This window comes from Tachypleus tridentatus, chromosome 4 (assembly GCF_004210375.1).
Source record: "Tachypleus tridentatus isolate NWPU-2018 chromosome 4, ASM421037v1, whole genome shotgun sequence".
NCBI classification, from domain to species: domain Eukaryota; kingdom Metazoa; phylum Arthropoda; class Merostomata; order Xiphosura; family Limulidae; genus Tachypleus; species Tachypleus tridentatus.
In genome coordinates this window covers 27793365-27819614 of record NC_134828.1, presented here as the reverse complement: position 1 = coordinate 27819614, position 26250 = coordinate 27793365, and the positions used below count along the sequence as shown (strand labels likewise).

Here is a 26250-nt window from a genome sequence, read left to right as displayed (position 1 = left end):
GTGTAAAAACCAACAGAAGTGTATTTATTAACCCAGATACAAGCTTATCTCCAAAGCTACAGTGTAAAGACCAACAGAGGTGTATTTATCAATCCAGGTACAAGCTGTATCTCCAAAGCTACGGTGTAAAAACCAACAGAAGTGTATTTATCAATCCAGGTACAAGCTGTATCTCCAAAGCTGCGGTGTAAAAACCAACAGAAGTGTATTTATTAATCCAGATACAAGCTTATCTCCAAAGCTACAGTGTAAAGACCAACAGAGGTGTATTTATCAATCCAGGTACAAGCTGTATCTCCAAAGCTACGATATAAAGACCAACAGAGGTGTATTTATTACCCCAGGTACCAACTGTATCTCCAAAGCTACGGTGTAAAGACCAACAGAGGTGTATTTATCAATCCAGATACAAGCTGTATCTCCAAAGCTACGGTGTAAAGACCAACAGAGGTGTATTTATTAACCCAGGTCGAATTTATTCTAGATTTTCATGGTGTTAACAACCACAAAGCTGTATTTATTATTGCAGCTACAAGTAGTGTCTACAAGTCTACGGTGTTGCAATTTACGTGTGTCTTAATGATGTGTTATAATAACTTTTTGTGCGACTTTTGTCATATAATTATCTGTTCTAGACGGAATATTTGAATGTTGTGATTTTACCTCTTTGTCCTAACAAAACCATTAAGTTTCCGAAACCTCTCAACTCACATTTTAGGACCTTTCAGTATAAGCTTAATCAAAGCTAAATAACCAAGATGGAGAGACTTTGATTCGATCTCGCTTGTTATAAAACGATCGATACCCTAAATTAACACAAGTAGCAACGTTGCTACCCAGGGTTTGTTGGTTTTTTTCCGGGAACTTCCGCGTGAACCGTGTTACACAAATATGTTTTTTTGATTTGAAGCTTCCGAACTAATCAGTTTAAAAATTACATGTTTTTCGCTTGTTTTTTTATAGGAGTTTAGATTCAAACTTGTACAACAAAGCTAATGAGTTACAAGAAGATATCAGCCTCAAACGTTTCGATCTACAGGTGGCGCACATTCACCACGCAGCAGTGAAAGAGCAGGTAAGTCAATATTGTTTTGCAGGAGTGTGTTGTGATTATTGCGAGCGCGAAGTAGGACTGGGTTTACTACCGTTAGCTTCATGACATGGGTGCTTACTGTGTGAGGGAAGAGTACTGCTACCTTCATGAGATAAGTATTGGGTACGGAGAATCGAACCCTAATTTTAGCGTTGTAAATCAGAAGAGTTATCCCTGTCTCATTGGAATACTGTTGCATGTGAAGAGATATTCCGTTGTCTCCAGAGTTCATACTTTTGTCTCCCTAAAAGTATGGTTCGAGAACATTGCAGACATACGTATGGGATTTGTGGAGTTTAAGTGATTTAGGAACAACAGAATTTTAAGGCTTAATTTAAGGAACTTGTACCGAACCGCTGTTTTGGTTTGAATTTCTCGAGGGTTGTCAATACTAGCCGCGATAGACTAGAGGGAAGGTAGCTAGTCAACATCACCCACCGCCAACTTTAAGGCTACTGTTTTATCATTGACCGTCGCATTATAAAACTCCCAGGGCTGAAAGGGTGAGCATGTTCAGTAACCCTCAGGTTACGAGTCGAGCGCCTTAGCCGCTATGCCTTGTCTTGGGCTAAGGGTTTGTTTGTTTGTTTTGAATTTCGCACAAAGCTACTCGAGGACTATTTGTGCTCGCCATCCCTAATTTAGCAGTGTAAAACTAGAGGGAAGGCAGCTAGTCATCACCAACCACCGCCAACTCTTGGGCTACTCTTTTACCAACGAATAGTAAGATTGACCTTCACATTATAATGCCCCCACGACTGGAAGAGCGAGCATGTTTGAGCTAATGGTCAGGGTCCGTTTAGATCCACAGGAGAAAAACGTTCTTGTGGGTATATAGGGTTATGACAAAATATAATGTCTCCGAAATAATCTTTCCCACCCGAAGGTAGGATATTCATAGTGATAATTCTCTAAAGTAATTGAATATGCTAAGTATTCCAAGTGAAAAAACAAAAGTGACTTATTAACGCATACGCAAAAATCGAAATTATTTTAGATTTTTAGTATTGTCGTTTAATAAAAGAGAGTGGATACACAGTGAGGAATTTAAAATATTGCATACTTTAGTGGAAAAAAATACGCTATTAAACTACTGGAATACGGAATTTTATGTTTATGAATAAAAGATTGAAAAAAAAACAGTTTCATACGTTCCGAATAAACAGCTACGTTTTTATACAATATTTCAGCAAAAGCTTTTTGAAGGTAAAGCAAGGGATCTTCAGGAGAATGGAAGCCACCATCAAGAAAGGAAAGCTTCCACATCAAGTACTGGCACCATCAAGAATAAGTGGTTGAAAGCATTTCGAAGTCTGAAGTCAGGTGGATCCAGCAACAGTATTGAAAAGTAAGGCTCATTCAACTGAAATTATGTTTAGAAGTGTGAAGTCAGGTGGATCCAGTAAAAGTAAAACTTAGTAAAATTTTCGAACACTTGAATGGCTACAGTATTCTGAGGTGAGCCTAACTGACTTGTGTCTTTTTACTTACTATTACATTACTCTTTGTTTTATATCGTAACATAGTAGTCAGCATCGTAATTCGACAAACACATACCTGGAACGTTTATACCAATTACATAAACAAATTGGAGAGTGAATAATTGAGGGTGATTACATGTATTCGAAATAAACTTAGACAGAGAAACCTAAACTTGTGTGTAATTTATCATTTCTGGGCTTAGGAACTAATTTTTTTATTTAACAGTTGCCTGTAATATCTACCCCATGAGACCAAGTGTTAACATTATTTTTATTTAACGGTTGTCTGTATTATCTACCCCATGAGACCAAATGTTAATATTATTTTTATTTAACGGTTGTCTGTATTATCTACCCCATGAGATCAAGTGTTAACATTATTTTTATTTAACGGTTGTCTGTATTATCTACCCCATGAGACCAAGTGTTAACATTATTTTTATTTAACGGTTGTCTGTATTATCTACCCCATGAGACCAAGTGTTAACATTATTTTTATTTAACGGTTGTCTGTATTATCCACCCCATAAGACCAAGTGTTAATATTATTTTTAACGGTTGTCTGTATTATCCACCCCATGAGACCAAGTGTTAATATTATTTTTAACGGTTGTCTGTAATATCTACCCCATGAAACCATGTGTTGACATTTTACATACAAACGTTTTTTTAATTCAAAATTTTGCTGTTATCAATAAAATTTTCATTCATATTTCGATCATTTTGTGACGTTGTTAAGATAATGGCGGCGCTGCAGTCGGTAAAGAACATCAAACCCATTATTTGTCCCAGAAGGTCTGATATTCTCACATAACGTTGCTTGATGAACATAATTATAAAATTATTAATTATATGAAATCCCATATCTTTCTTGATGACGAGAAACCCACTTTAAATAAAAATGTATCTCAGAACGGCTGACATGGGTATTAACACCTTTGTTGATAAGTTACAATCTCGGTAAATATATAGCGTGGACATTTTCCAAATATATAACATCAACCGCCTCCTTTTTCAAAGACTCTTTTAACGTTAAATCTATTCTTAATAAACTAAATCATAAAGCCTTAATGGCCAGTTTAGATGCAATCTCCCTCTTCACAGAAGTCCGAACCACTTAAGCCTGAAAAATAGCTTTAGAACTCTATATCCAAGACCCCAACCCATTGATACACGTCCCCAGCAACCAATTAGCAACCATTATAGAATTCACTACCACCAAAACTAGCTTTATTTTCAATAACCAAAACTACCTACAAATAGATGGTCTAAGTATGGGGAATCCTGTGTCGCCAGTTCTAGCCAACATTTTTATTATACAGATTGAATCTCAAGCGATCAATTCAGCCTTACACCCACCACTATACTGGTACAGGTATGTTGATGATACAATTGTTGGATTCACATCTACAGAATATATACTTAGTTTCTTTTAACCATGTTAACTCAATACACCTCAACATTAAGTTCACTTGTGAACAGGGAAAAAAACTAACCAAATAGCATTTCTTAACCTCAAGAACGCTAGAACTGATACACAATTCCAAACAGAAATCCACAGAGAAATCACCCATACTGGATTATACACTCCCTGGGACTCAGCACATGAAATAAAACAAAAACTCAACATATTAAGAAACCAAATAAACACAGCCATAAAACTATGTTAACCTGATAAAATTAACGATGAAATCAACAAAATAAAACAACACTTCATCAACAACAAATTTCCTCAAAAAACCGTGGAAAAAATTATACACACACACACACCTAGACCAACAACAATAAATCTCAAGATACAACAAACTACCAAACCTTACACTGCTGCATACCCTATTTCGATCCAAGACTCGTTTTAATTTCTTACAGTCAACAATATAATCTTCTTCAATAAAAGGCTTAACTCAAAATCCATCTTTACCACAGGAGTGATGCGGCAGACAGAAAGAGTTTGAGAAGTTTCGGTCGACCAGAAACTAACACACCATCGACTTTGGAGCCAGGACAGCATATCTTCCAAGAGTATACCTATAAGAAAGTGACACCGTGCGACTTCTGCCGGGAAATATTGAGAGGTAATTGTGCGAGGCTGTGTGGTTTTTATCATGATGAGAAAGAAGTCAACCTTGGATTCAGTGGGATAGACATGATTCATCAATTTATGAGTTCTACATTCACTTAGTAATATGAGATCAACTTGACCGATTCTAAATTTACCTAGCAATATTGGGTCAACTTGACCAGTGCCAAATTCACCTAGCAATATTGGGTCAACTTGACCAATTCTAAATTCCCCTGACAACATGAAATCAAAGTAACCAGTTTCAAATACACCTATAAACGTATATTTGTTTGTTTTACTGGAAAACTGCTCGCTGTGCTCTATATTCTATGTCCACCACGAGGATCTAACCTTGAATTTTTAACAAAACTTAATATATATGAATACCACCATGTTATTTGTAACTTTCGACTGAAAACGGACATCAATTATAATGTTAAGTTTAAACATTTCAGTAACATTTGCATTTATGAATATAAAAACGTAATGTTTAAATGTTTATATATATATTCTGCTGTCTGTTAATATTTTTTTTTCATTGTTTTGTTGCCTGTTATTTGTTGTTCTACTAGTGTTATTTATGTCTGTTGTTTGTTAATTACAGGTCATGTTCGCCAGGGGCTGAAATGTAAGATGTGTAAAATGAACGTTCACGTGGACTGTTCAGAAAAGACCGGCAGATGTCAGGTAGGTCGAGTAAAACAAGCTGTATGTATATATATATATATTTCTAAAAAATTATTGAATAAATAAATGGTAATATAATTTATTTAATATGTGTAAAATATTTCTTCTTTGTATGTAGCCTATTTAAAACTGTGGTTTCTAGTTGTATGTAAGACAGTGTTTGTTAGTTGTATTAAGTAATTGTAAGACTTTATAATTTGTACAAAGCAGTGTCTGTAAGACAGTTTCTTTTATGCGTAGGACATTGCTAGTTAATTTTGAGACTGTTTATTTTGTATTGTGGTTGTTAATTGTAAGACTGTGTTTGTTTTGTATTGTGGTTGTTAATTGTAAGACTGTGTTTGTTTTGTATTGTAGTTGTTAATTGTAAGACCGTGTTTGTTTTGTATTGTGGTTGTTAATTGTAAGACTGTGTTTGTTTTGTATTGTGGTTGTTTTGTATTGTAGTTGTTAACTGTAAGACAGTGTTTGTTTTGTATTGTGGTTGTTAATTGTAAGACTGTGTGTTTGTTTTGTATTGTAGTTGTTAACAGTGTTTGTTTTGTATTGTAGTTGTTAATTGTAAGACAGTGTTTGTTTTGTATTGTGGTTGTTAATTGTAAGACAGTGTTTGTTTTGTATTGTGGTTGTTAATTGTAAGACCGTGTTTGTTTTGTATTGTGGTTGTTAATTGTAAGTCAGTGTTTGTTTTGTATTGTGATTGTTAACTGTAAGACTGTGTTTGTTTTGTATTGTGGTTGTTAATTTTAAGACAGTTTTGTTTTGTATTGTAGTTGTTAACTGTAAGACCGTGTTTGTTTTGTATTGTAGTTGTTAACTGTAAGACAGTGTTTGTTTTGTATTGTGGTTGTTAATTGTAAGACCGTGTTTGTTTTGTATTGTGGTTGTTAATTGTAAGACCGTGTTTGTTTTGTATTGTGATTGTTAATTGTAAGACCGTGTTTGTTTTGTATTGTAGTTGTTAATTGTAAGACAGTGTTTGTTTTGTATTGTAGTTGTTAACTGTAAGACCGTGTTTGTTTTGTATTGTGGTTGTTAATTGTAAGTCAGTGTTTGTTTTGTATTGTGATTGTTAACTGTAAGACTGTGTTTGTTTTGTATTGTGGTTGTTAATTTTAAGACAGTGTTTGTTTTGTATTGTAGTTGTTAACTGTAAGACCGTGTTTGTTTTGTATTGTAGTTGTTAACTGTAAGACAGTGTTTGTTTTGTATTGTGGTTGTTAATTGTAAGACCGTGTTTGTTTTGTATTGTGGTTGTTAATTGTAAGACAGTGTTTGTTTTGTATTGTGGTTGTTAATTGTAAGTCAGTGTTTGTTTTGTATTGTGGTTGTTAATTGTAAGACCGTGTTTGTTTTGTATTGTGATTGTTAACTGTAAGACAGTGTTTGTTTTGTATTGTGGTTGTTAATTTTAAGACAGTGTTTGTTTTGTATTGTGGTTGTTAACTGTAAGACCGTGTTTGTTTTGTATTGTGGTTGTTAATTGTAAGTCAGTGTTTGTTTTGTATTGTGATTGTTAACTGTAAGACTGTGTTTGTTTTGTATTGTGGTTGTTAATTTTAAGACAGTTTTTGTTTTGTATTGTAGTTGTTAACTGTAAGACCGTGTTTGTTTTGTATTGTAGTTGTTAACTGTAAGACAGTGTTTGTTTTGTATTGTGGTTGTTAATTGTAAGACCGTGTTTGTTTTGTATTGTAGTTGTTAACTGTAAGACAGTGTTTGTTTTGTATTGTGGTTGTTAATTGTAAGTCAGTGTTTGTTTTGTATTGTGGTTGTTAATTGTAAGACCGTGTTTGTTTTGTATTGTGATTGTTAACTGTAAGACAGTTTTTGTTTTGTATTGTAGTTGTTAACTGTAAGACAGTGTTTGTTTTGTATTGTGGTTGTTAATTGTAAGACCGTGTTTGTTTTGTATTGTACTTGTTAACTGTAAGACAGTGTTTGTTTTGTATTGTGATTGTTAACTGTAAGACAGAGCTTCTTTTATATGCAGTTTGTTAATTATATAGAAGTGTAAATTCTTCATCAGGTTCATCTTCTTTTGTTGTTTTCAGCCTAAGCCTCGCCTGCTCAGACGACAAAAGTCAACCTCAGACATTGACACCAACGTGTTGACGCCTGAACTCGAGGACTGTAAGTATTACAGTATCTTCACAGTATTGTTATCAGAAATACGTCCACATGTCTTTACTGAAACGGTTTCTAAGCGTCTAAGAAGAAATTTAGAAGTGATTGCAACTATTTTGAAACGCCATAGTTTTGAATACTTGCGATCAGTTCTTCAGACCTCTCGACAATTAGAAACGACGATAAATCACAGCACCACCAGTTTACACTCGTGGGAAATACTGGTAAAATGACGCTTTGATGGTGTAAGCAAAGTAGAGCTTAAATATTTATTTCTGTTAATTACCTGTGTATTTTGGCCCGTGATATTTCTATTTTACATTCCTTTCGTATTGGATTTCTAGGTTGCCGAAATCGACAAAAAAAGAAAATTCAAGTGCCATAATGATTTACGTACGTCACATTACTGGTTTCCAGAGTGTTAAATATACTACAAGCTAATTATGACACACTGGTTGATTTTTCAATTAAAATTGAGGGGTGAGCACAACCCTTCCCCCCTGCCATCGTGTTTCTTAGCCAAATAGATAAATACTTGCAAGGACCGCTAGTTACGTTCGTCTGATGTACATCAATGCCAGACTTGGGGTCCGCTTTCAGGAAGTACTTGGGTTCCCTAAGTGGTTGGCGAAAAGGTTTACATTCGTGCAAGTCCAGGGGCCGCGACAATTCCTTTAGCATCCTTTAGAAATGGATGAGTCCAGCAGTTTAAGAGAAGGATTTTTTCGGGAAATCTCCGAGTCCCCTGAGGAGTGGGGTGAAATAATTTACCTTTGGGCAAACTTCAGGATCGAGACAATTCATTTGTTACCATTTAAAAGTGCCACCAGCGGTTTAAAAGTTATGTGACACGCACACACAGAATTTTATCAGATGGAAAATAGCTCTTAAGCAGCGTGTTTCCGATTAACTTACACTTCGTTGATCTCCGGAGATATTCGGGAATGCTCGGTTTGAGAGTAAAAAAAAAGTCCAACTATTGTTATATATCTTCAGTCTACTGTGACATTCGAACGTAATTTATTATATTTTGATATTAATGGATGATCTGACCTTATTTTTCACTTTCCTCGATCTCACATAAACGTAACTGACTGTGTAAATCAGCGTAAATATTCCGGTTCTAAACGTGACTCACGATGTAAATTAGTCTCTCTTTAGTTAAATGCTAATAAACTATAACGCTAACGAGTTTCATATTTAGCTGTTGGTTTTGGTCAGTCAAGATGTTACAATTTCCTTCAGTCTTGAAACTTACAAATACTGTCAAACTTTTCAAAAGACCCTGTTACTCTAAAATTCTAGTGAGCAAAACAATGATGTATATAAATATTTTTAAACTTTGACAGATAAAATGAGGAAAAAAAAATACATGTACTTTTATAGAATTCTCTGTTTCTACTTAAACCATATTCATTCCAAACCATTCGGAAACCGTTTAGTATTTGGACTCTTTCTTCTCTCGACAATATTTGGAGAGCAGCCAAGGGTAAGTATCAGATATTGAAGAAACTTCGTTTTGTCTTCTACAAGCTGCCAGAGGTCGAATGGCAGCTTCTATTTCAGTCCCTCAAGTGGACCCAATTTATCAGCTTCTTAAGCAAGCAGGAGACCTCGGTACCACCAGGAGATCCGACAGATTTGAGAAGGATACTGGAGCGCCCTCTTCTGACCATGGTGGGGTAAGTGGGAGCTCACTGTTAACCCCACGACCTATGGGAATTCCAACTCCTTCTTCTTCCAACATGCTGTCTGTGACAACAGGATCCCATCACCCCTCTAGCTCAGGTTAGTTTAGGCTGTGCTCACCTTCCTTCTGGGATGTAACGTTTACTCTGTTTGTTTGTTTTTTTACCTAATAACATAGTGCAGGTTAGTTCAGTGCGTATTTAATTATATTTTTATTTGATTTCCTATCTACGTTTTGCAAATACACTAATGTAAAATACGTGATTTAATTAAGTCTGCTGCAGCAACTTCGTGTGTTTTAAGTTGACTGATGTGTATAAAATAAACATTTTACGGGCTTATTTTAAACACTGGCCCAAATATAGATAGAGTGTTAAAATATTTTTAACTAAAAGCAGGTCCAGGTAGTAATGATTAGTTCAGATTTTTAAAGCGATTTTGGCAAATTGACTTTTGAAAGGGGATAAATATGAGAGCATTTTAACTGTCGCCATACGTACAGTTTGTACTCAGACTCATCATATAATAATGGAACTCTTGCTTATGTGATACAGGAAAAACTTTTTTATTACACGATTCGCAACCATAAACTTTGCGAAATGATTGTCCTGTATGAATATAGATTTACAATAGGGGGATTTTCTTGCTTATCCTTAGTTTCCCGTTACGAAGAACTTTATTTTTCTCCATCCTCAAGGTGCAGATATGACGTCGTGAATACGTCACACGCGGATCTAATGCACTGGCGCCACGGGTAATTAAATATAATCTTTCTACTTACGAAATAGTAGAATTTAAATTTTAAACTAATTAAATAAATCTAGAAACATCATTATGATTACATCAAACTCGCCGTGACAAAGAATGTGAAGGTTTTGAAACCAAAACAAAAGTTATTTACTTTTATTACGTAAGTAGAAACACGTGAACCTTCTTCTAGCACTAACAACTGACAAAGTTAAATCTTGATCAGAGGTTACCAATAATAATCTGACTATTCATAAAATTCCAGACTTTTTATTCGTTTGTTTTTCAATTTCGCGCAAAGCTGTCACGCGGGCCATCTGCGCTAGCCGTTCTTAATTTAGCAGTGTAAGACTAGAGGGAATACACCTAGTCATCCCCACCCACCGCCAACTCTTGGGCTACTCTTTTTGCCAACGAATAGTGTGATCGACCGTAACATTATAACGCCCCCACGGCTGAAAGGACGAGCATGTTTGGTGCGATCGAGATTCGACCCCGCGACCCTCGGTTTACGAGTCGAACGCCTTAACACACTTGGCCATGCCGGGCCACTAAAATACAGATGTCGTACTTGCAAGACACGGAATTAAAAATTACAAACCACTCTTATAAATAAGTCAGTACACTGACTTATGAATTATATAATTATATACTTGTGAAGCAAATAGAAGAACTTCAACGGATTTTGTTCCCTTGTTTTATTTCTGTTGTTTGATTAATTTTTTGGAATTGTTTTTTTTCAGTTGCATCTTTTGCACCTCTCCCCACAGTTGAAATTCAGTTATGATATAAACCAAAGCCCTTTTTTGATATTTTGTCCATGCACACTTGCACTGTCAGAGCATGTTATTTTACCAGTTTTGTTCAGTATACATGATCTGCGACTTCTCCTTCACCAAAATCTCAGTAAAGAAATTTTGTGTGATTTCATTTTTTTCTATATTTTTAGTTGTTATTTGTGAGCCAAGCTTTAAGTTTCTTATGTTACTTTTACTGCCACACAGGAAGACGGAACCAGATTGTATCAGGTATCTCTCTTTTTTTATGTCATTTTTGTACAGTAAGGCTAAGAAATATGTCGCCAGTGTTTCATTATTTTAAGTAGCTGAAAATATTCAACACAAGAATATCCCTTCAGTTTTAGTGTATTACTTTGGATATGACAATAACTGTCGTTTCACTGGATACAATTCTACGGTAGCTTTACAATCTATTAAACAAAGAATGCATTCTTATGAGAAATGTAATTGTGGTTCAAACATACGTTGTGTCCAAACCATCTAGTAACACGGGTTAGGCTTCTTTAACTTGTAGCACAGTTTAGTTGTGCCCAGTCCACTTAGTAACACAGTTTAGTCCTGTAGTAACACAATTGAGTCATGTCCAGTCCACTTAGTAACACAGTTAGTCCTGTAGTAACACAATTGAGTCATGTCCAGTCTACTTAGTAACACAGTTTAGTCACGTTTAACTAATAACATAGTTTAGTCTTGTCAAGTCCAACTAGTTACACGGTATAGTCAAGTCCAGTATAACTAGTTAGATGGCTTAGTCGTGTCCGTTACAACTGGTATCACGGTTTAGGCATTCTGATTGATAACCATAGCATCAACAACAATCAAAATGTCAACCATAACATCAACAACAACCAAACTGGTAATTATAGCAACAACAATAATCAAAGTGTTAATTAATCATAACATCAACAACAACCAAACTGGTAATTATAGCAACAACAATAATCAAAGTGTTAATTAATCATAACATCAACAACAATCAAACTGGTAATTATAGCAACAACAATAATCAAAGTGTTAATTAATCATAACAACAACAACAATCAAACTGGTAATTATAGCAACAACAATAATCAAAGTGTTAATTAATCATAACATCAACAACAATCAAACTGGTAATTATAACAACAACAATAATCAAAGTGTTAATTAATCATAACATCAACAACAATCAAACTGGTAATTATAACAACAACAATAATCAAAGTGTTAATTAATCATAACATCAACAACAATCAAACTGGTAATTATAGCAACAACAATAATCAAAGTGTTAATTAATCATAACATCAACAACAATCAAACTGGTAATTATAACAACAACAATAATCAAAGTGTTAATTAATCATAACATCAACAACAATCAAACTGGTAATTATAACAACAACAATAATCAAAGTGTTAATTAATCATAACATCAACAACAACCAAACTGGTAATTATAACAACATCATCAACAGTAAACATGTATGAATTTCCTCTCCTTTTCTTTTACATGCAATAAAACAAAAAACTAATTATAGAATAGTTCATATCATGTTGTAATACTAGACATAGTTCATATCATGTTGTAATACTAGACATAGTTCATATCGTTTTGTAATACTAGACATAGTTCATATCGTTTTGTAATACCAGACATAGTTCATATCGTTTTGTAATACCAGACATAGTTCATATCGTGTTGTAATACTAGACATGGTTCATATCGTGTTGTAATACTAGGCATAGTTGATATCGTGTTGTAATACCAGACATAGTTCACATGATGTAATACTAGACATGGTTCATATCGTGTTGTAATACTAGACATAGTTCATATCGTGTTGTAATACTAGACATAGTTCATATCGTGTTGTAATACTAGACATGGTTCATATCATGTTGTAATACCAGACATAGTTCACATGATGTAATACTAGACATAGCTCATATCGTTTTGTAATACCAGACATAGCTCATATCGTTTTGTAATACCAGACATAGTTCATATCGTGTTGTAATACTAGACATGGTTCATATCGTGTTGTAATACTAGGCATAGTTGATATCGTGTTGTAATACCAGACATAGTCATACATGATGTAATACTAGACATGGTTCATATCGTGTTGTAATACTAGACATAGTTCATATCGTGTTGTAATACTAGACATAGTTCATATCGTGTTGTAATACTAGACATGGTTCATATCATGTTGTAATACCAGACATAGTTCACATGATGTAATACTAGACATGGTTCATATCGTGTTGTAATACCAGACATAGTTCACATGATGTAATACTAGACATGGTTCATATCATGTTGTAATACTAGACATGGTTCATATCATGTTGTAATACTAGACATGGTTCATATCGTGTTGTAATACTAGACATAGTTCATATCGTTTTGTAATACTAGACATGGTTCATATCATGTTGTAATACCAGACATAGTTCATATCATGTTGTAATACCAGACATAGTTCATATCATGTTGTAATACCAGACATAGTTCATATCGTGTTGTAATACTAGACATAGTTCATATCATGTTTTAATACCAGACATAGTTCACATGATGTAATACTAGACATGGTTCATATCATGTTGTAATACCAGACATAGTTCACATGATGTAATACTAGACATGGTTCATATCATGTTGTAATACCAGACATAGTTCATATCGTTTTGTAATACGAGACATAGTTCATATCGTGTTGTAATACGAGACATGGTTCATATCATGTTGTAATACGAGACATGGTTCATATCATGTTGTAATACGAGACATGGTTCATATCATGTTGTAATACTAGACATGGTTCATATCATGTTGTAATACGAGACATGGTTCATATCATGTTGTAATACTAGACATAGTTCACATGATGTAATTCTGTACATCATAGTTCACGCCATGTTGTAGTACTACTGTACATCAGAGGTCACACTGTGTTGTAGTACTACTGTACATCAGAGGTCACACTGTGTTGTAGTACTACTGTACGTCAGAGGTCACACTGTGTTGTAGTACTACTGTACATCAGAGGTCACACTGTGTTGTAGTACTACTGTACGTCAGAGGTCACACTGTGTTGTAGTACTACTGTACATCAGAGGTCACACTGTTGTAGTACTACTGTACATCAGAGGTCACACTGTTGTAGTACTACTGTACGTCATAGGTCACACTGTTGTAGTACTACTGTACGTCATAGGTCACACTGTTGTAGTACTACTGTACGTCATAGGTCACACTGTTGTAGTACTACTGTACGTCATAGGTCACACTGTTGTAGTACTACTGTACATCAGAGGTCACACTGTTGTAGTACTACTGTACATCAGAGGTCACACTGTGTTGTAGTACTACCGTACATCAGAGCTCACAACCTCATGTTGTAATAACATATGTCATAGTTCACACCATGTTGTAGTAACATATGTCATAGTTCACACCATGTTGTGGTAACAAAGTCATAATTTACCTGATGTTTTAATAACATCCGTCTCAGTTCACACCTTGCCAAAATGTTTACAGCTGTTGTTGTTTTTTTATGTTTTCCATTATACTTTCTTTGACTTTGCTTTATCACGTTGTATTTAGCTTCTTTATTTCAGAGTTTTTATGTCTTGTTCGGAATATTTTATTTTCAAAATGGATAGATTTTGTTAAATAAAATACTGAGATCTTGATAATTTGCAGAAAAGCTACTAATGTGGGATGAAACTTAATCTGTTTTTGGGGCAATCCACATAATCCAACTCTTGTGATTTTTCCCAGCTCCCCATAGTCCTCAGCACAAGAAGTTGTCCCTTCGCATGAAGAGTTTATCCCTAGACAGTCCCGAATCTACGGAGCATGTTCATAGACGGCGCCACCATCACTCATCGCAATGCAGTTCTCACAACCAGTGTAAACTTTTGTTATATTTCACGATTTTCCAGTGTTAGATTTGTTTGTTTGCTTTGCTTTTGACTCGCTCTATAATAATAAAATATTCGTTTAATCACAACAGCTTACAATGAACGTACAGTTTCACCTTAAGAAAGGTTACAGCAGTAATAACATGTTAATTAAAACGGGATGGAACATTCTACAAGTATCGAGCGAGCTTAGCCATTTTGATTAGGCTTTTAACGCCCTAAAAAAAAACAAGAATATCTGAAAAATGCAAAATCTCTAAAAAAAAAAGCAAAATTTCCCAAGAGCTTAAACACGAAATCTGAAGTTGTTTTAGAAAATCGAGAAATAGCTAATACAGGGCTTAAACCTAAAATATAAAGTGTTGTTGTTTATTTGTTTTTACACGACTGAAAAACAAACAGTTAATATAATATGTGATTTAAACCAAAAATCTAAATTTGATTTACAAGGTTAATGACTATCGAATAATTATCTCGACTTCACAAATTGTATCGTTCAATAGGAAGTAAACTGTAAAAGTCTTTAATCAACTTAGCAATCACCAAAAAAAAAAAATTCAGTGTTTTATAAATATACTTTAACTGTGTAGGATGTCAGGTGAAAAATATTATGAAGGCAGTTCTTTCTAAGGTCCAAACAGAGCAACTAGAAACACCAAAGTTGAACACAACATTCTTGTCAGTAAATCAGCATATTAAACTCTTTAGTCTGAGGAAACTAATACTTTTCTACTGCAAAATTAATTCCAGAGGGCGTACAAATAAAAATTACCTGTTATGAAAAATAAACTCCATGATTAAGTTAATACACAGAATAATCATTGACGCTGTAGAGAAATAATTACACGAATTTCCAAATGACGTGTTCTTTTAAGTTTTTATCAGTTGTATACACTAGTGTTTAATTGTAGTAATTGTCCCGCTTTCTTGAATAAACTAGACTATGACAAAATTTCCAATACACTATTTAATAACACTAATATCTGATTCATTATATAAATGTGCTAATTACTTAGTCACATATACAACACGTTTTGGCTCTATTTAAATAAATTGTCGTATGGAAAATGTTATCAATTGTTCTTTATTAACTACTGAACCAATAACGTATGAATCCTACTCCAAGATTGGGTAACTTTGTGTCATTAAAATACTGCACAGTTCTCTACTCATTTTACTGTACCTTCATTACTTCCGTTTTAACAAAACGTCGAAAACCTTTTCTACATAACCCCAGTTTCTTTACATCTTCTCTAACAGAATGTGAAGTACATTTTATACTTTCTTTACTTTCGTCTTCTCTATTCTAACAGAATGTGAAGTGCATTTTCTACTTTGATATAACTTCTTTACTTCCTCTCTAACAGAATACGAAGTACATTTTCTACTTTGTTTAGTATCGTCTTTTCTATTGTAACAGAATGTGAAGTACATTTTCTACTTTGATAGTTTCTTTACTTCCTCATTAAGAGAATGTGAAGTACATTTTCTACTTTGATATAGTTTCATTACTTTCTCTATAACAGAATGTGAAGTACATTTTCTACTTTATTCAGTTTCATTACTTTCTCTATAACAGAAAGTGAAGTACATTTTCTACTTTGATAGTTTCTTTACTTCCTCTCTAACAGAATGTGAAGTACATTTTCTACTTTAGTGTCATTACTTTCTCTATAACAGAAAGAGCAGTACATTTTCTACTTTAGTTTCATTACTTTCTCTATAACAGAAAGTGCAGTACATTTTCTACTTTGATATAGTTTCATTACTTTCTCTATAACAGAATGTGAAGTACATTTTCTACTTTATTCAGTTTCATTACTTTCTCTATAACAGAAAGTGAAGTACATTTTCTACTTTCATATAGTTTCATTACTTTCTCTATAACAGAATGTGAAGTACATTTTCTACTTTATTTAGTTTCATTACTTTCTCTATAACAGAATGTGAAGTACATTTTCTACTTTATTTAGTTTCATTACCTTCTCTATAACAAAATGTGAAGTACATTTTCTACTTTGATATAGTTTCATTACTTTCTCGAAAACAGAATGTGAAGTACATTTTCTACTTTCTTTAGTTTCGTCTTTTCTATTCTAACAGAATGTGAAGTACATTTTCTACTTTAATATAGTTTCTTTACTTCCTCTCTTACAGAATGTGAAGTATATTTTCTACTTTGATATAGCTTCATTACTTTCTCTATAACAGAATGTGAAGTACATTTTCTACTTTATTTAGTTTCATTACTTTCTCTATAACAGAGTGTGAAGTACATTTTCTACTTTGATATAGTTTCATTACTTTCTCTATAACAGAAAGTGCAGTACATTTTCTACTTTGATATAGTTTTATTACTTTCTCTATAACAGAATGTAAAGTACATTTTCTACTTTATTCAGTTTCATTACTTTCTCTATAACAGAATGTGAAGTACATTTTCTACTTTCTTTAGTTTCATTACTTTCTCTATAACAGAATGTGAAGTACATTTTCTACTTTATTTAGTTTCATTACTTTCTCTATAACAGAATGTGAAGTACATTTTCTACTTTATTTAGTTTCATTACTTTCTCTATAACAGAATGTGAAGTACATTTTATACTTTCTTTAGTTTCTTCACTTTTTCTCTAACAGAATGTGAAGTACATTTTATACTTTCTTTAGTTTCGTCTTCTCTATTCTAACAGAATGTTAAGTGCATTTTCTACTTTGATATAACTTCTTTACTTCCTCTCTAACAGAATACGAAGTACATTTTCTACTTTGCTTAGTATCGTCTTTTCTATTGTAACAGATGTGAAGTACATTTTCTACTTTGATAGTTTCTTTACTTCCTCTCTAACAGAATGTGAAGTACATTTTCTACTTTAGTGTCATTACTTTCTCTATAACAGAAAGAGCAGTACATTTTCTACTTTAGTTTCATTACTTTCTCTATAACAGAAAGTGCAGTACATTTTCTACTTTGATATAGTTTCATTACTTTCTCTATAACAGAATGTGAAGTACATTTTCTACTTTATTCAGTTTCATTACTTTCTCTATAACAGAAAGTGAAGTACATTTTCTACTTTCATATAGTTTCATTACTTTCTCTATAACAGAATGTGAAGTACATTTTCTACTTTATTTAGTTTCATTACTTTCTCTATAACAGAATGTGAAGTACATTTTCTACTTTATTTAGTTTCATTACTTTCTTTATAACAGAATGTGAAGTACATTTTCTACTTTATTTAGTTTCATTACTTTCTCTATAACAGAATGTGAAGTACATTTTCTACTTTGATATAGTTTCATTACTTTCTCTATAACAGAATGTGAAGTACATTTTCTACTTTCTTTAGTTTCGTCTTTTCTATTCTAACAGAATGTGAAGTACATTTTCTACTTTAATATAGTTTCTTTACTTCCTCTCTTACAGAATGTGAAGTATATATTCTACTTTGATATAGCTTCATTACTTTCTCTATAACAGAGTGTGAAGTACATTTTCTACTTTGATATAGTTTCATTACTTTCTCTATAACAGAATGTGAAGTACATTTTCTACTTTATTTAGTTTCATTACTTTCTCTATAACAAAATGTGAAGTACATTTTCTACTTTGATATAGTTTCATTACTTTCTCTATAACAGAATGTGAAGTACATTTTCTACTTTGATATAGTTTCATTACTTTCTCTATAACAGAAAGTTAAGTACATTTTCTACTTTGATATAGTTTTATTACTTTCTCTATAACAGAAAGTGAAGTACATTTTCTACTTTGATATAGTTTCATTACTTTCTCTATAACAGAATGTGAAGTACATTTTCTACTTTGATATAGTTTCATTACTTACTCTATAACAGAATGTGAAGTATATTTTCTACTTTGATATAGCTTCATTACTTTCTCTATAACAGAATGTGAAGTACATTTTCTACTTTATTTAGTTTCATTACTTTCTCTATAACAGAGTGTGAAGTACATTTTCTACTTTGATATAGTTTCATTACTTTCTCTATAACAGAAAGTGCAGTACATTTTCTACTTTGATATAGTTTCATTACTTTCTCTATAACAGAATGTAAAGTACATTTTCTACTTTATTCAGTTTCATTACATTCTCTATAACAGAATGTGAAGTACATTTTCTACTTTCTTTAGTTTCATTACTTTCTCTATAACAGAATGTGAAGTACATTTTCTACTTTATTTAGTTTCATTACTTTCTCTATAACAGAAAGTGAAGTACATTTTCTACTTTCATATAGTTTCATTACTTTCTCTATAACAGAATGTGAAGTACATTTTCTACTTTATTTAGTTTCATTACTTTCTCTATAACAGAATGTGAAGTACATTTTCTACTTTATTTAGTTTCATTACTTTCTCTATAACAGAATGTGAAGTACATTTTATACTTTCTTTAGTTTCTTCACTTTTTCTCTAACAGAATGTGAAGTACATTTTATACTTTCTTTAGTTTCGTCTTCTCTATTCTAACAGAATGTTAAGTGCATTTTCTACTTTGATATAACTTCTTTACTTCCTCTCTAACAGAATACGAAGTACATTTTCTACTTTGCTTAGTATCGTCTTTTCTATTGTAACAGAATGTGAAGTACATTTTCTACTTTGATAGTTTCTTTACTTCCTCATTAAGAGAATGTGAAGTACATTTTCTACTTTAGTGTCATTACTTTCTCTATAACAGAAAGAGCAGTACATTTTCTACTTTAGTTTCATTACTTTCTCTATAACAGAATGTGAAGTACATTTTCTACTTTATTCAGTTTCATTACTTTCTCTATAACAGAAAGTGAAGTACATTTTCTACTTTCATATAGTTTCATTACTTTCTCTATAACAGAATGTGAAGTACATTTTCTACTTTATTTAGTTTCATTACTTTCTCTATAACAGAATGTGAAGTACATTTTCTACTTTATTTAGTTTCGTCTTTTCTATTCTAACAGAATGTGAAGTACATTTTCTACTTTAATATAGTTTCTTTACTTCCTCTCTTACAGAATGTGAAGTATATTTTCTACTTTGATATAGCTTCATTACTTTCTCTATAACAGAATGTGAATTACATTTTCTACTTTATTTAGTTTCATTACTTTCTCTATAACAGAGTGTGAAGTACATTTTCTACTTTGATATAGTTTCATTACTTTCTCTATAACAGAGTGTGAAGTACATTTTCTACTTTGATATAGTTTCATTACTTTCTCTATAACAGAATGTGAAGTACATTTTCTACTTTGATATAGTTTCATTACTTTCTCTATAACAGAATGTGAAGTACATTTTCTACTTTATTTAGTTTCATTACTTTCTCTATAACAGAAAGTGAAGTACATTTTCTACTTTGATATAGTTTCATTACTTTCTCTATAACAGAAAGTTAAGTACATTTTCTACTTTGATATAGTTTTATTACTTTCTCTATAACAGAAAGTGAAGTACATTTTCTACTTTGATATAGTTTCATTACTTTCTCTATAACAGAATGTGAAGTACATTTTCTACTTTGATATAGCTTCATTACTTTCTCTATAACAGAATGTGAGGTACATTTTCTACTTTATTTAGTTTCATTACTTTCTCTATAACAGAGTGTGAAGTACATTTTCTACTTTGATATAGTTTCATTACTTTCTCTATAACAGAAAGTGAAGTACATTTTCTACTTTGATATAGTTTCATTACTTTCTCTATAACAGAATGTGAAGTACATTTTCTACTTTGATATAGTTTCATTACTTTCTCTATAACAGAATGTGAAGTACATTTTCTACTTTATTTAGTTTCATTACTTTCTCTATAACAGAATGTGAAGTACATTTCTACTTTGATATAGTTTCATTATTTTCTCTATAACAGAATGTGAAGTACATTTTCTACTTTGATATAGTTTCATTACTTTCTCTATAACAGAATGTGAAGTACATTTTCTACTTTATTTAGTTTCATTACTTTCTCTATAACAAAAAGTGAAGTACATTTTCTACTTTGATATAGTTTCATTACTTTCTCTATAACAGAATGTGAAGTACATTTTCTACTTTGATATAGTTTCATTACTTTCTCTATAACAAAAAGTGAAGTACATTTTCTACTTTGATATAGTTTCATTACTTTCTCTATAACAGAATGTGAAGTACATTTTCTACTTTGATATAGTTTCATTACTTTCTCTATAACAGAATGTGAAGTACATTTTCTACTTTGATATAGTTTCATTACTTTCTCTATAACAGAATGTGAAGTATATTTTCTACTTTGATATAGCTTCATTACTTTCTCTATAACAGAATGTGAAGTACATTTTCTACTTTATTTAGTTTCATTACTTTCTCTATAACAGAAAGTGAAGTACATTTTCTACTTTGATATAGTTTCATTACTTTCTCTATAACAGAATGTGAAGTACATTTTCTACTTTGATATAGTTTCATTACTTTCTCTATAACAGAATGTGAAGTACATTTTCTACTTTATTTAGTTTCATTACTTTCTCTATAACAGAATGTGAAGTACATTTCTACTTTGATATAGTTTCATTATTTTCTCTATAACAGAATGTGAAGTACATTTTCTACTTTGATATAGTTTCATTACTTTCTCTGTAACAGAATGTGAAGTATATTTTCTACTTTATTTAGTTTCATTACTTTCTCTATAACAAAATGTGAAGTACATTTTCTACTTTGATATAGTTTCATTACTTTCTCTATAACAGAAAGTGAAGTACATTTTCTACTTTGATATAGTTTCATTACTTTCTCTATAACAGAATGTGAAGTACATTTTCTACTTTATTTAGTTTCATTACTTTCTCTATAACAGAATGTGAAGTACATTTTCTACTTTGATATAGTTTCATTACTTTCTCTATAACAGAAAGTGTAGTACATTTTATACTTTCTTTAGTTTATTTACTTTTTCTCTAACAGAATGTGAAGTACATTTTCTACTTTCTTTAGTTTCGTCTTTTCTATTCTAACAGAATGTGAAGTACATTTTCTACTTTGATATAGTTTCATTACTTTCTCTATAACAGAATGTGAGGTACATTTTCTACTTTGATATAGTTTCATTACTTACTCTATAACAGAATGTGAAGTACATTTTCTACTTTGATATAGTTTCATTACATTCTCTATAACAAAAAGTGAAGTACATTTTCTACTTTGATATAGTTTCATTACTTTCTCTATAACAAAAAGTGAAGTACATTTTCCACTTTGATATAGTTTCATTACTTTCTCTATAACAGAATGTGAAGTACATTTTCTACTTTGATATAGTTTCATTACTTTCTCTATAACAGAAAGTTAAGTACATTTTCTACTTTGATATAGTTTTATTACTTTCTCTATAACAGAAAGTGAAGTACATTTTCTACTTTCATATAGTTTCATTACTTTTTCTATAACAGAATGTGAAGTACACTTTCTACTTTGATACAGTTTCATTACTTTCTCTATAACAAAATGTGAAGTACATTTTCTACTTTATTTAGTTTCATTACTTTCTCTATAACAGAATGTGAAGTACATTTTCTACTTTATTTAGTTTCATTACTTTCTCTATAACAGAATGTGAAGTACATTTTCTACTTTGATATAGTTTCATTACTTTCTCTTTAACAGAAAGTGAAGTACATTTTCTACTTTGATATAGTTTCATTACTTTTTCTCTAACAGAATGTGAAGTACATTTTATACTTTCTTTAGTTTCGTCTTCTCTATTCTAACAGAATGTTAAGTGCATTTTCTACTTTGATATAACTTCTTTACTTCCTCTCTAACAGAATACGAAGTACATTTTCTACTTTGCTTAGTATCGTCTTTTCTATTGTAACAGAATGTGAAGTACATTTTCTACTTTGATAGTTTCTTTACTTCCTCATTAAGAGAATGTGAAGTACATTTTCTACTTTAGTGTCATTACTTTCTCTATAACAGAAAGAGCAGTACATTTTCTACTTTAGTTTCATTACTTTCTCTATAACAGAATGTGAAGTACATTTTCTACTTTATTCAGTTTCATTACTTTCTCTATAACAGAAAGTGAAGTACATTTTCTACTTTCATATAGTTTCATTACTTTCTCTATAACAGAATGTGAAGTACATTTTCTACTTTATTTAGTTTCATTACTTTCTCTATAACAGAATGTGAAGTACATTTTCTACTTTATTTAGTTTCGTCTTTTCTATTCTAACAGAATGTGAAGTACATTTTCTACTTTAATATAGTTTCTTTACTTCCTCTCTTACAGAATGTGAAGTATATTTTCTACTTTGATATAGCTTCATTACTTTCTCTATAACAGAATGTGAATTACATTTTCTACTTTATTTAGTTTCATTACTTTCTCTATAACAGAGTGTGAAGTACATTTTCTACTTTGATATAGTTTCATTACTTTCTCTATAACAGAAAGTGCAGTACATTTTCTACTTTGATATAGTTTCATTACTTTCTCTATAACAGAATGTGAAGTACATTTTCTACTTTCTTTAGTTTCATTACTTTCTCTATAACAGAATGTGAAGTACATTTTCTACTTTATTTAGTTTCATTACTTTCTCTATAACAGAAAGTGAAGTACATTTTCTACTTTGATATAGTTTCATTACTTTCTCTATAACAGAAAGTGAAGTACATTTTCTACTTTGATATAGTTTCATTACTTTCTCTATAACAGAAAGTGAAGTACATTTTCTACTTTGATATAGTTTCATTACTTTCTCTATAACAGAATGTGAAGTACATTTTCTACTTTGATATAGCTTCATTACTTTCTCTATAACAGAATGTGAGGTACATTTTCTACTTTATTTAGTTTCATTACTTTCTCTATAACAGAGTGTGAAGTACATTTTCTACTTTGATATAGTTTCATTACTTTCTCTATAACAGAAAGTGAAGTACATTTTCTACTTTGATATAGCTTCATTACTTTCTCTATAACAGAATGTGAAGTACATTTTCTACTTTGATATAGTTTCATTACTTTCTCTATAACAGAATGTGAAGTACATTTTCTACTTTATTTAGTTTCATTACTTTCTCTATAACAGAATGTGAAGTACATTTCTACTTTGATATAGTTTCATTATTTTCTCTATAACAGAATGTGAAGTACATTTTCTACTTTGATATAGTTTCATTACTTTCTCTGTAACAGAATGTGAAGTACATTTTCTACTTTATTTAGTTTCATTACTTTCTCTATAACAAAAAGTGAAGTACATTTTCTACTTTGATATAGTTTCATTACTTTCTCTATAACAGAATGTGAAGTACATTTTCTACTTTGATATAGTTTCATTACTTTCTCTATAACAAAAAGTGAAGTACATTTTCTACTTTGATATAGTTTCATTACTTTCTCTATAACAGAATGTGAAGTACATTTTCTACTTTGATATAGTTTCATTACTTTCTCTATAACAGAATGTGAAGTACATTTTCTACTTTGATATAGTTTCATTACTTTCTCTATAACAGAATGTGAAGTACATTTTCTACTTTGATATAGTTTCATTACTTTCTCTATAACAGAATGTGAAGTACATTTTCTACTTTATTTAGTTTCATTACTTTCTCTATAACAGAAAGTGAAGTACATTTTCTACTTTGATATAGCTTCATTACTTTCTCTATAACAGAATGTGAAGTACATTTTCTACTTTGATATAGTTTCATTACTTTCTCTATAACAGAATGTGAAGTACATTTTCTACTTTATTTAGTTTCATTACTTTCTCTATAACAGAATGTGAAGTACATTTCTACTTTGATATAGTTTCATTATTTTCTCTATAACAGAATGTGAAGTACATTTTCTACTTTGATATAGTTTCATTACTTTCTCTGTAACAGAATGTGAAGTACATTTTCTACTTTATTTAGTTTCATTACTTTCTCTATAACAAAATGTGAAGTACATTTTCTACTTTGATATAGTTTCATTACTTTCTCTATAACAGAAAGTGAAGTACATTTTCTACTTTGATATAGTTTCATTACTTTCTCTATAACAGAATGTGAAGTACATTTTCTACTTTATTTAGTTTCATTACTTTCTCTATAACAGAATGTGAAGTACATTTTCTACTTTGATATAGTTTCATTACTTTCTCTATAACAGAAAGTGTAGTACATTTTATACTTTCTTTAGTTTATTTACTTTTTCTCTAACAGAATGTGAAGTACATTTTCTACTTTCTTTAGTTTCGTTTTTTCTATTCTAACAGAATGTGAAGTACATTTTCTACTTTGATATAGTTTCATTACTTTCTCTATAACAGAATGTGAAGTACATTTTCTACTTTGATATAGTTTCATTACTTTCTCTATAACAGAATGTGAAGTACATTTTCTACTTTGATATAGTTTCATTACTTTCTCTATAACAGAAAGTGAAGTACATTTTCTACTTTGATATAGTTTCATTACTTTCTCTATAACAGAAAGTGAAGTACATTTTCTACTTTGATATAGTTTCATTACTTTCTCTATAACAGAATGTGAAGTACATTTTCTACTTTGATATAGTTTCATTACTTTCTCTATAACAGAAAGTGAAGTACATTTTCTACTTTGATATAGTTTTATTACTTTCTCTATAACAGAAAGTGAAGTACATTTTCTACTTTCATATAGTTTCATTACTTTTTCTATAACAGAATGTGAAGTACACTTTCTACTTTGATATAGTTTCATTACTTTCTCTATAACAGAATGTGAAGTACATTTTCTACTTTATTTAGTTTCATTACTTTCTCTATAACAGAATGTGAAGTACATTTTCTACTTTATTTAGTTTCATTACTTTCTCTATAACAGAATGTGAAGTACATTTTCTACTTTGATATAGTTTCATTACTTTCTCTATAACAGAAAGTGAAGTACATTTTCTACTTTGATATAGTTTCATTACTTTCTCTATAACAGAATGTGAAGTACATTTTCTACTTTGATATAGTTTCATTACTTTCTCTATAACAGAATGTGAAGTACATTTTCTACTTTGATATAGTTTCATTACTTTCTCTATAACAGAAAGTGAAGTACATTTTCTACTTTGATATAGTTTCATTACTTTCTCTATAACAGAATGTGAAGTACATTTTCTACTTTGATATAGTTTCATTACTTTCTCTATAACAGAATGTGAAGTACATTTTCTACTTTATTTAGTTTCATTACTTTCTCTATAACAGAATGTGAAGTACATTTCTACTTTGATATAGTTTCATTACTTTCTCTATAACAGAAAGTGAAGTACATTTTCTACTTTGATATAGTTTCATTACTTTCTCTATAACAGAATGTGAAGTACATTTTCTACTTTGATATAGTTTCATTACTTTCTCTATAACAGAATGTGAAGTACATTTTCTACTTTGATATAGTTTCATTACTTTCTCTATAACAGAAAGTGAAGTACATTTTCTACTTTGATATAGTTTCATTACTTTCTCTATAACAGAATGTGAAGTACATTTTCTACTTTCTTTAGTTTCGTCTTTTCTATTCTAACAGAATGTGAAGTACATTTTCTACTTTGATATAGTTTCTTTACTTCCTCTCTTACAGAATGTGAAGTACATTTTCTACTTTGATAGTTTCATT

At 31.1% G+C, this 26250-nt stretch overlaps 1 protein-coding gene across 7 annotated transcripts in view; it reads left to right on the top strand.

The window, feature by feature from the left end:
- Stacl (SH3 and cysteine-rich domain-containing protein) overlaps window positions 1-26250 on the top strand; it is a 171201-nt gene that overhangs the window by 111743 nt on the left and 33208 nt on the right. For 2 of the 7 annotated variants that reach the window (XM_076497422.1, XM_076497424.1), the window contains exons 9-16: window positions 964-1075; window positions 2284-2441; window positions 4501-4649; window positions 5241-5323; window positions 7378-7456; window positions 8984-9238; window positions 10891-10914; window positions 14459-14590. In XM_076497422.1, the coding sequence (XP_076353537.1) occupies window positions 964-1075; window positions 2284-2441; window positions 4501-4649; window positions 5241-5323; window positions 7378-7456; window positions 8984-9238; window positions 10891-10914; window positions 14459-14590 (992 nt within the window). The remainder of the gene's footprint in view (window positions 1-963; window positions 1076-2283; window positions 2442-4500; window positions 4650-5240; window positions 5324-7377; window positions 7457-8983; window positions 9239-10890; window positions 10915-14458; window positions 14591-26250) is intronic. The other 5 variants (XM_076497426.1, XM_076497427.1, XM_076497423.1 and 2 more) reach the window with 4 other exon arrangements.